Consider the following 10,910-nt stretch of genomic DNA (forward strand, 5'->3'; position numbering starts at 1 on the left):
CTAAGTTAACATTGCAGTTTTGTTGGTAATACTTTGCATAACAGATAAAAAGAATTGAAGAATAACATTTCAAAATAAAACAAATATTAAATGCCTGTCATTAGAAATCTGTAGGAATTTTTATAAATTTGATTTGCTAAAATTTCCTGTTTGATATATGCTATGACTCCTCCTTTCTTTTGTTGTGAAAGTGCTGTAAACATGTTTCCCAATTTAGGGCAATTTAGTAAATATTGATGTTGTTTTTTTATATGAAGTTCTTGTAGTATTATTCTATCTAAGTTCATCTTACTAAGTTTGTTTATTTTTTTTCCCTTTTTAATGGGGAGTTGAGACCATTAACATTTAGAGATATAGTTTCAACTCCTTTTTTTGCCTCTTTATCTATATTTGGATATTGTTATTGTCAGTCTAGACTCTTTAGTTTGTGATTCCTTTTCTCTTTCCATTAACAGTCTTGTCGGTCTAGCCTCTTTAATTTCTTTAAGTCTATTCTCATCATGTTTTCCATCATCTTTTCCATTATCTATATTCTCTCTATTCTCAACTTGCTTACCTTTAGATTGTGTTTCCTTTCCTTCAGTGGCTTGTGCTAATATCTCACCCTTCTCTTACCTCTCTTTCAACTAGGTCCTCCTCACTGCCAAAGTTTTGTCTATAAAATTCCTCTGCTTTATCTATTGAATCTAGTCGGAGCTTTTTCTCCTGCCACGCGACCAAAATCCCTTCTGGAGTCAGCCATCTAAAATTAATATTTTTTCTCGTCAATTTAGAAGTTATTTGTTGATAGGGCCTTCTCAAGTCTCTCACTCTTCTAGGAACTTGTTTAAGTACAATCAGTTGTCTGCCTCGATACTCCAATGAATCATCTCTAGCCCTAAATAGTATTTCATCTCTGATCAATTTCTTAACAAATCTGACGTGGACTTCTCTAGGGAGATTATGCCGTCTTGCATAATTCGTGTGAATTCTGTAGATCTCGTCTATCTCGTTAGCCATCTCTTCTCTACTGCTCCCCAAAGCCCCCGCTAGTATATCTGTCATTATTACTGGTAGGTCTTCACCTTTCATCTCACTGACATTTTGGAACCGTAAATAATGAGCAGCCTTCTCTAATTCCAGGGAAATGACTGTCGATTCCAATTCTCTGTTGGCCTGAACTAATCTCTCGTTCATTTCATCTACTCTCTGCTCTTCTTTTCCCATCCTTTCTTCCATTTCCGATAGCTTTTGTTCATTTTTCATAATCTGTTGTTGGAAGGACTCAGATTTCCCATCCATTGACTTTATTTTATCCTTGAGTTCCCCTGTGTCATTTCTTACTTCCCCTATTTCTTTTTTTAGATCTTCATGATTTTTACACATTAGATTAAAGGTAGGCAATATGATGTTTTGGGGCTGAATATTGCTGTGACTTTTGGCTTTATACTTTAGTGGTCTCATTGCCCTAATATCCATTTTTTTTATTCCTTTAATTTAAAAAAATAACAGGGCGTGACACGCTAAAAAGCATTACTTATCAGAATAATTCTGCTTCTCTCTGTATATCATTCATACTCTTCTGTGCATGTGATTAACCTTACCCAAATGAGATTGCTTATTCATGGACATACATATTGCTTTCAGATCTTTATTTCCGTCATACTCCCACAAATGGAACATGGTCTTTTTTATTTTTCCTTCAGACCTGAATAAAATTTTGTGACTAGATCAAATACATAAAACTGAATTGTTCTTTCAGTATATAGTAGTAAGGTGGGAGTAGCATAATTGCATGATATTAGGAAAGAACCAGAAACTTAGCACAACTTCCTTGTCATAGAGTGGACTCTGGCTAGATGAGTAATGTCTGAGAAAGTGCCTTTCTGCAGGCTGAATAGAAAATGGCTTCCTTAACTATCCTTTTCATGATAGATCAGATAAGAGAAACCCTGTTGTTAAACTCTTTTATTTTTTATAGATAGTTCAATTATGCTCATAAGTGATGATGGTTGTAAAGTGAGTCACCACATGACTGGACCTTTTTTTAACAATCTTTTTTGCAGTGTTGTTAAGCGAATTCAGCAGCTGTAAAGTGAACGCTGTGGTTGTTAAGCAAACACTACAGTTTTTAAGTGGGCCCACTGTTAACTAGGTCAGATTTTTCCAGAAACTGGAAGTAAACACTAGTTTCCAGAAAAACAGTCACAAATTGTCCTCATGTGACCATGGGGCACTGTGAATGACCATATATGCAGGCTGGTTGCCAAGCAGCCAAAATACTTGCACATGACTGGGAAGGGGGTGGTATCAGAACTCTGAAAGTGGGTTGTAAGCCTCTTGTAACTTCACATGATTACTAAGCGACTGGTTGTAAGTTGAAAGCTACTTGTATGTTCCTGCTGTTTAAAATTTAAGTTAATTTCTTAATTTCATCTTAAGTAATTTTATTGGCTGAATATTCAATTCAATATTTTTAAAAAGAATGTTTCTGGGATCATATATTTAAATAAGCAATATAAAGAACTCCTGCTTGAATAGGGGGAATATCTGGCATGTGGATGTGTGAAATCTTTGAATTTTTTCCTTATTCTGTTTTTCCCCCCAAAATATAGATTCCTTTGGGACACTAGTCCTTCCATCTGTAAGTACTCTTAAAATACTAGAAATATAAACCATATGTTTCCAGCATTACTTTTATTTGCTTTTTGATTTGGCTAACTTAGTTATATTTTATAGCTCCAAATTAGTAATCAGTGTGTAGGTGTTATTTTGTTTCTTTAGATTAATAATTAGTTTGAGTGCCAACTCAGAAGAATCTGGGATTTCAATTTGAATGTCTTAAATGCATACTTAAGTTATGGGCAAACACCAGTAGGTACTCAATGTAACAAAATTGTGTATTAATAAAAGATGAGAAATGCAAAAAATGCAAAAAAAATTAATTTGTACCTATATCCAAAACATTTTATTTCCTCATAGGAAATTCCTCATATTCTACATGCAAAGGCAAAATGTTACTGCTGAATTTGGGCAATTAGTTTAATTGTTTAGACTAATTGGGAAAAAAAGTATAATATGAATCTGATAAGTTAAATTGAGAGGAGGATTTTTTTTAAAAAAAAATACATTATGGTACAACACGCATGGCTTTTGAAATACTATAGACACTGAAAATGCTATCTAATATGCAAAGCAAGCTATGGGAAACCCTGATGGCTTGCCTTGGTCTGACCTGCAGGTCTGAAGGCAACAGCAGGGCCCAGTCAACCATGCTGCACAGTTGGTTGTCAGGCATCACCACAATCTGGGAGCCTTCCTAATTTCATGCTTTCAGGCATGTGCAACTACCAGTAGTAGTGGCTCTCCAAACAGAGCAGCTGGGAAGTGAGGCTTGGCAAAGAAAGATGAGCTAGGTCTAGGAGTGTGTGAGTGTGGGTCTCTTGCCAAGCAATGAGTGGAAGAGACAGCCAGTCACTATGCAAGCAAGTAGGATCTCTGCTAGAAAGGGAAAAAGGAAGCAAAAATGAAAAATGAGCAAGAAAAAAGACAAAAGGAAAGATTTTTCTTTTCAGCAAAGAGAAAGAAGAAAGAATTTGGGCGGTCCCAGGTTGGACTTCCTAGTTCATGATTATCCCGAATATGGTTTTGAAAATAATAGGACATATTAGCCCAGGAACAAAGCCAAATATCGGTGTTCTCGTTAATGAAAAATGCTGGCAGCTAAATGGCAAAGTGACACGGCTCTGTTTTACAGCATTGCCAGAAGCTTAGTTTTGCGGTGGAGAATTTTTGATTTAATAAATGTACATTTAATGGCATAGAAAGATATTCTTCATTTTATCCATTTTCGAATGTATGAAATGACTGCAATATCTTGGGGTAATGAATGAGCCCTCCTACACGACTCATAACTATTAAAATTTGACATCCCTGCCTTAAAAACTAATAGGTTTCTTATTGCATAAGCTTTTGTAAATCACAGTGCGTTTCCTCAGGCACATCTTGTGAGAGGAATGCCATACATTGTATAAACTCAGTTATTTGGGGGAGCGGAGAAGGTTGTGAAAATTAACAATAGTGGCAGTGAAACGCTGAGCAGCTAGTTAATGTATGTAGTGTGAGAAAATTTGGATCTGTTTAATTCCCAACAAATGATATTCCAGCTTCAAATCAATTCCAAGTCTACGGTTTTGCCAACACAAGAGGGGGGAAATGTACTTCAGAAGCAGAGAAATGGGACTTGAGGTTGATTGGAAGGTAAATAGGAAATTAATAGAGAAGGATTTCATTTCTTTCTGCCCTTCAGAAGAAAATGCCTGTCTGTTCTGGTGCCAGAGCAACTAGGCAGTGCAGGTTAATGCTTAGACTCGTAATCTTAATGTATATAATCTTTATATATTTTGACTTCCAGTCACCTGTTCCCCCACGTCTCGAATGACTAGAACCAGTTCTGTGCGTGGTTTTGCATGCTGCCTGCATCCCATGGATGGGGATTTGTTTGTTTGCGCAGCCCAGTTTCTGACATGCCACAGCCTGGTGCCGGTCCACGGCCCGGGATTGGAGATTCCTGGCCTAATGGTTATGGTGCCTGGCTTAGGAACCAGGAGACTGAGTTCTAGTACCTCCTTAGGCTTGAAAGCCAGCTGGATGATTTTGACCAGTCACGCTCTCAGCCCAACCTACTTCCTAAGGTTGTTGTTGTGGGGAAAATAGGAGAGGCAGGAGCATTAGTCATGATTGCCATTATTTACAAATAATAATAAAGGTGGGATTTAAAAAAAAATCAAATAAATAAAACAATAGCAATGGTAATGAAATGAGTTTTCTTCCTCAGCTCCCATTGGGCAGTACTGATGCCAATTATGAGTTATTAGTGAATGGATATTCAAAAGGACAACTGCTGTTTTCTAATCGAACGTCACTGTCATTTGCAAGTAAAAGTTTTTCAGTCTTCATCCAGACTGACAAGACAATGTATAAACCAGGACAAGATGTGAAAATACGGGTTGTTACTCTGCATTCTGACCTCAAACCATACAGTACCCCTGTAAATATATACATTCGGGTAAGCATAGGTTTAAAATTATTTGGCAAAGAAGAGATTTCATGTGGAATATGTGAAAATGACTCTTGTGCATTCACACCAAGGTCTAGCAGCAGGAAGGTGATTTCTTGTAAAAGACACTCAAAATAAATATCTATTTGTATTTTGTACATACTATAGAATATAGATGTTCGCACAGTGGTTCAAATGATATGTTCATCCAAGCTAAATTTATGTTTTAGAATAAAATTGATGTAAATTCAGGGTAAAATTTATTGCTCTTTTGAAAAGAGCTACAGTAAGGGAGTGATAGGCAAGAGACTCTTGAAAAGCATTAGCTTTCATTATTTATATATTTATTTAAAGCACTTACATGCAGTGGTGGGATTCAGCCGGTTCACACCACTTTAGCAGAACTGGTAGCTAATTTTTTGTTGCCCGGGCCAGAATGGACTTCCGGAAGTGGCATCCACACAGAGAACCGGTTGTTCACATATTTGAATCCCACCACTGCTTACATGGCCGCACAACTCAAACAGCAGGACTCTGGGTGACATAAAATAATCATTCTAAAATGTTGAGAATTCCTTAGATGTATTCATGGGTAGAAAATACTTTATCACCAGAAAAAGTGCCTGTACGTTGATATGCGATGTACAGCAAGCCATAATATAGCTATTTGGTTTTGGTGTGTTATGGTTAAACAATCCATTCCTAAATAAGACATGAGAATTTGGTAACTGATGAGATTTTTCTTCAGAAATGAAATCTGCCCCCCCCCCCCCCAAAAAAAAACACAATTGCATTGAGGGTCTATAACAAAAGATGAAATTCATTGTGAGATAATGATAAAGTGAAAGCATTTCTGAAAATTAACTCCTGTTGCTACAGGAACTTCTAATCTTAACATCTGCAACCTTTTTGATTATATAGTAGAATTGATGGCCAAGTTTTCTAGGTGGATATTTACTGCTGAAGCATACTTTGTTGCCATGAACCTATTTTAGCAGTCATGCATTGCACTAAATTCTGTATTCTGAATATATACAGTAGTTTAACATATACTTTTATAAGGATCCTCAGCGAAATTTGATTCAGCAATGGTTGACACAGAACGGAAAACTGGGCAAGATCGTTAAGCAGTTCAAATTATCCAAATATCCTCCCTTGGGTGATTGGTCTATAGAAGTTCAAGTAAATGTGAGTACAAATAAGATATGTTTATATTTAAGGTAGAAGAGGGCAACCTTTTGATGATGAACAGCTTTAATTTAAGGAGGAGTAAAGGCTGCAAAGTGGGTGGGGCTAGATTAAGCTGTAAAGACTCCAGAGTTGACTCAGGATCACAGACCACCTACTTGTGATTTAACAAGTGATGGTACACTTTTCACATTTTTGTGATCTGAATAATTCATTAGATAGTAAATTTAAGGAGCTTGGTTTTTGATTGTTGAAAATGAAAATATCATGAAAAAGTGTCACTTTTTAAAAATTGTATCTCAGCCTGCATTTATTCTTAAGTGGTCAATATAATTTTGAACAAGGTTTTACCTTAGATTTAGTAAACTAAAGGAATTCAATATGATTTTCATTGACTTTTATGTTTGCTTGTGTCTCCATAGGATCAAACCTATTATCAATCATTTGCTGTAGAGGAATATGGTAAGTGATAACCATCTGCTCTTTAAAAACAGGTGCTTATAATTCTTTTAGAAGAAGGTGAATGAAGTTTTAAATTTAGGAAGGCAGTGATTTTCCACAAAACTGAAATCCAGAATATTACTTACCATTCAAAAAAACATGAAATTATAATACTCAGATTGCAAGACTGTTTAGCATAAAGTTTAATAATTTGGATCCTGACAGTAATTCTTAGAGTAAACCAGCTGAAATCACTTGGTGGGACTTACTGTAAATAATCATGATTATCTTCTAGTATGAACAAGATCAGATCTAGCTTTGAGTATCCAGTTGTTTGTAATGTTAAATTTATCTTTTACAGCTTCCAAAACCAAAAGTCATTCTGAGATCTATCCATTCATTCATGTAATGAGGTCTTCCTTGAATAATAAATATATAATAGAGGAGCACTCAAACTTAATCTTTTAGTTGCTTCAGTTTGTCTGTTATGTAATTTTAATTGTTGCTTTTGGGTTTTTTCAGTGTTACCAAAGTTTGAAGTCTCTTTAATAACACCTATGTATTATTCTATGCAAAGTAGGTTGAATGGCACTATTACAGCAAAGTAAGTAAAAAGTAAATATTATGGCATTGAGAGCTATATCTATGTTTCAGATATAAAAAGTATGCAATGCTGGAGTAAATTATTCTACATTAGAATGTTTCTCTTATTTTGGAGGAGGTGGAGTATAAGTAGGTAAAACAGTTCATTATTGTGTGGTGGCAGCAAAAAATATCTCGAATATGCATCAGTACATTGCATATACTTGCCACTGTGTGTGTAAGTGTGTGTGTGTGTGTGTGTGTATAACCTGATGCTTTATTTAAACTAAATTGGTATATGAGTGATTGCATGACCTCTGTAGATGCCATATGCTAAATAAATAATAACTTGCTACTTGATGGAATATGGGCAATAGTATATTGGCTGGCACAGTATCTTATAGGTTAAGATTCTGCCTTGTGCACAATGGCAGGAGCGGACAAATATTCAGATTATTAAATGGTAGAGCTACCTGTACCTACAGATACAATTAGGACTGATAACCTAGTTTATGCATTCTCTATTTTACAACTACAGCTTGATGACTGTAATTGTAATGTAATAGGAGTAAATGTTAAAGAGAATTAATGAACCAGTTAATTAAAAATAGTTCTATATTTGCGAAATTAAGAGGAAGGAGACGGGGAATGATAGATGATATGAATGGATGGCTGAGAAAGATGAGAGAGTATAGGAGATATGACTGACCTATTTGGAGAAGTAACAGTGATGAGTATGATCTGTCTGCTTAATAGGTAGGTAGGAATGTGCAATGAAAAAAAATGATTCGTTTATCACATTTATATAGCTATCTCTAGATAGCTTATAGTAAAAAAATAAAGCCACTCTAGATGGCTTATAGTAAAAACAATTATGCATCAAAACATTAAAACAACACAATTAAAAGACATCAACAATATTAACAAGACAGTAGAGAAAAAATATGTTAAAAATAATCAGCAATATCATTAAAATGCCATCTCCTTGAGACCCCCAGGTCTGCTGTCAGAGCTGGGTTTTAAGAGAATTCTGGAAGGATGTCATAGATGGGAGCCATTCTCACCTCAAGGGGAACAATGATCCACATAGCATGACGGAAAAGGCCCGTTTTCTGGGTTCCTCCAGATGAATCTCTTTTGCAGATGGCACCTGCAGCATATATCTTTTGCTGGACCTAATGGGAAGGGCAGATGTAATTGGGCAGAGGTGGTCCCTCAGATACACCAGCCCAGTGTGATGTGTGTTAGGAAAATAGAGTGAATGATTGCAAGTTAACCATCAATGGTGAAAAATTAGAGCAGGTACATCAAGCTGTGCATCTTTTAAGTTCAAATGCTGGCATTAATGTTTGTCGAAATAAGTAAAAACAGATGTACGTCCTCCTGTACAGATGTGAGGATTGGGCATGACAGGAGAAAAATAAAAGCTGATTGCTGTGAGAATGGCATACTTGAAAAGTGAAGCTGTTTGGTCATACGGAAAGGAAAATATGATAATCAAATTGCAAAACAAATATATAGACAAAGACTGCATGGATTGAAAGGAGGGGGATAAAAAGTTGTGATTGGATGCTGTTGAAAAGATGTTCAAAAGGTGAGAGAGGAAAAAAAAGGAAACCATTGTTTCCAAATTAAACTGTCCAGGATAATAAGTACATGGTAGGTTATCACATGCTTTCAGTCTGCCTTTTGAAACAAACAATTTCCAACTGATCCTTTTTTGTGGTGTTTTGGGTATTCATTTCAGGTACGTATATGGAAAATCAATGAAAGGAAAGGTCACTATTGATTTCTTCTCATTGTTCCAAACACAAAACAAAAAGATAACTAAAATAATGGAGGTGAGCCATATTCAGTTCTTGACAATATACTTACATTTCAGGAAAATTGTGCCCACCCCCGCTCAACATTTTCTAGTGATTTCTCCGGTGGTATTTCTATTTTCCTTACTGTTTTCTGATCCAGAATAGCTTCTTTCTCTTCCTCATACTACTACTTTGAGCCCTTATTAGAACAAATTTAAAAAAAGCTTTTTGCATGTTTTTCTATTTCTTGCTTTTTTGTCTCAGAACTGACCTATATCTAGATGCAGTGGCATTTCAGAGTTTTGGAATTAAGATTGGCTGGAGACCATGTATAATAGCTTAGTGGCAGGAGTTTTAGGAAAAAACTTATGTGAAGGATTAGGGTTAGGATTCTCTTTTCTTTATCTGTTTCAGAAGTATGATATTTTATATTTATTTGCCTTGTAAAATCTGATTTCTTTTAAAACAAGATTTAAATTGTAACTCTGGCTTTGACTTGCTAAACCAAGTGCCTAGCCATTACTGCCATGGTTTATGCAGACCAGTTCAAAATCTAGAAGATTTGAGCCCTCTTAAAACAAGTGTTAAAGGTGATACCACCCTAAAAAGGTCTAATGTCTGTAGTAAATATGGAGATAATCTAAAAACAATCCTCTAATTTTAATTTTGTATCAGCTTTATGACATTTCAGCTGTCATGGCTATTCTTTCCACAAGTATTTTGTAAAACTGTAGCTAAGCCAAGAGAGGGGAATACAATGCTAATAGATCTCTGGGTCTTTTCCTGTCATTTTGATGACCAGGACTTAGGGGACAGTATCAATTGTAAATACGTACAGATGGCCCCTCTCTCTCTGGTCACTTGCAGAGTCCTGGATGCAGGGTCATGAAAGGATAGCAAGGAAAACACCCAATGTCCTAACCCACCCGAGAACATACGATATTTTTAGGGGACATGTTTAGCTACTTCTGCTTTCTCCCTTCTTATCTACAGTGTGCCAGACTTACTGGGTGAAATCTTTATCTTATGTGTGTCAGCTTTGCTGGATGGGTTGCTTATGTAATCAGAAAGAATAAACACAAGGATTTCTTGTCATTTGGGGCTTCTCTCATTAAGAGGAGTCCGTCTTTGTTCAGCTGAATAAAAACGTAAAAGCTTAAAGGTAACTTCTGGTTTCCTGTATTTTTTTTTCAAGCAAAACCTCAGAACCTGCATATCATTTTCCTCAGTTTTAGCAAGGAAGAATAGTGAATAGATACATTGCGGTGTAGATACGTCCCAGTTCATGTAAATTTGTATATGGAAAAAGCATCAAAAATAAAATGTAACAATGATATATGGCTAAGAAGAACAGATCTAGATGTTCTGGCTAATGCAGGGATAGGCAACCTTGGCTCTTTTATGACTCGTGGACTTCAACTCCCAGAATGGAGTTGAAGTCCATGAGTCATAAAAGAGCCAAGGTTGCCTACCCCTGGGCTAGTTTGAAAATCTGATCTAATATTGCTTCAAAGGTAACAGGGTTAATATATTTTTTCTGATCTCAGATTAATGGTTCTTTGAACTTTACACTGGAGAACTCAGAGATAAAAGATATAATTGTCAGAGATGAGGATATATTGCACTCAGCATCTATAGAAATTACAGCTGTTGTTACAGAATCTCTTACAGGTATGTTGTTTAATATGGCTTTTATAGAACACTGGAAGAGATAAAATCAAAGACATACCGTATATACTCGAGTATAAGCCGAGTTTTTCAGCCCATTTTTGGGGCTGAAAAATGCCCCCCTCGGCTTATACTCGAGTCAGCGGCGGCGGTGGCGCGGCGGCGGCGCGGCGGCGGCGGGGGTGAGG

General features: G+C 36.2%; 1 protein-coding gene across 1 annotated transcript in view; it reads left to right on the forward strand.

Moving 5' to 3' along the window:
* Nucleotides 1-10,910, forward strand: part of CD109 (CD109 molecule) — a 61,918-nt gene that overhangs the window by 6,399 nt on the left and 44,609 nt on the right. The window contains exons 3-9 of the mRNA XM_015817481.1: nt 2,595-2,623; nt 4,817-5,047; nt 6,101-6,226; nt 6,649-6,688; nt 7,190-7,271; nt 8,997-9,090; nt 10,602-10,725. Coding sequence (XP_015672967.1) covers nt 2,595-2,623; nt 4,817-5,047; nt 6,101-6,226; nt 6,649-6,688; nt 7,190-7,271; nt 8,997-9,090; nt 10,602-10,725 — 726 coding nt within the window. The remainder of the gene's footprint in view (nt 1-2,594; nt 2,624-4,816; nt 5,048-6,100; nt 6,227-6,648; nt 6,689-7,189; nt 7,272-8,996; nt 9,091-10,601; nt 10,726-10,910) is intronic.

Source organism: Protobothrops mucrosquamatus, unplaced genomic scaffold (genome assembly GCF_001527695.2).
Source record: "Protobothrops mucrosquamatus isolate PMUCROS unplaced genomic scaffold, P.Mucros_1.0 scaffold594, whole genome shotgun sequence".
Taxonomy (NCBI): Eukaryota; Metazoa; Chordata; class Lepidosauria; order Squamata; family Viperidae; genus Protobothrops; species Protobothrops mucrosquamatus.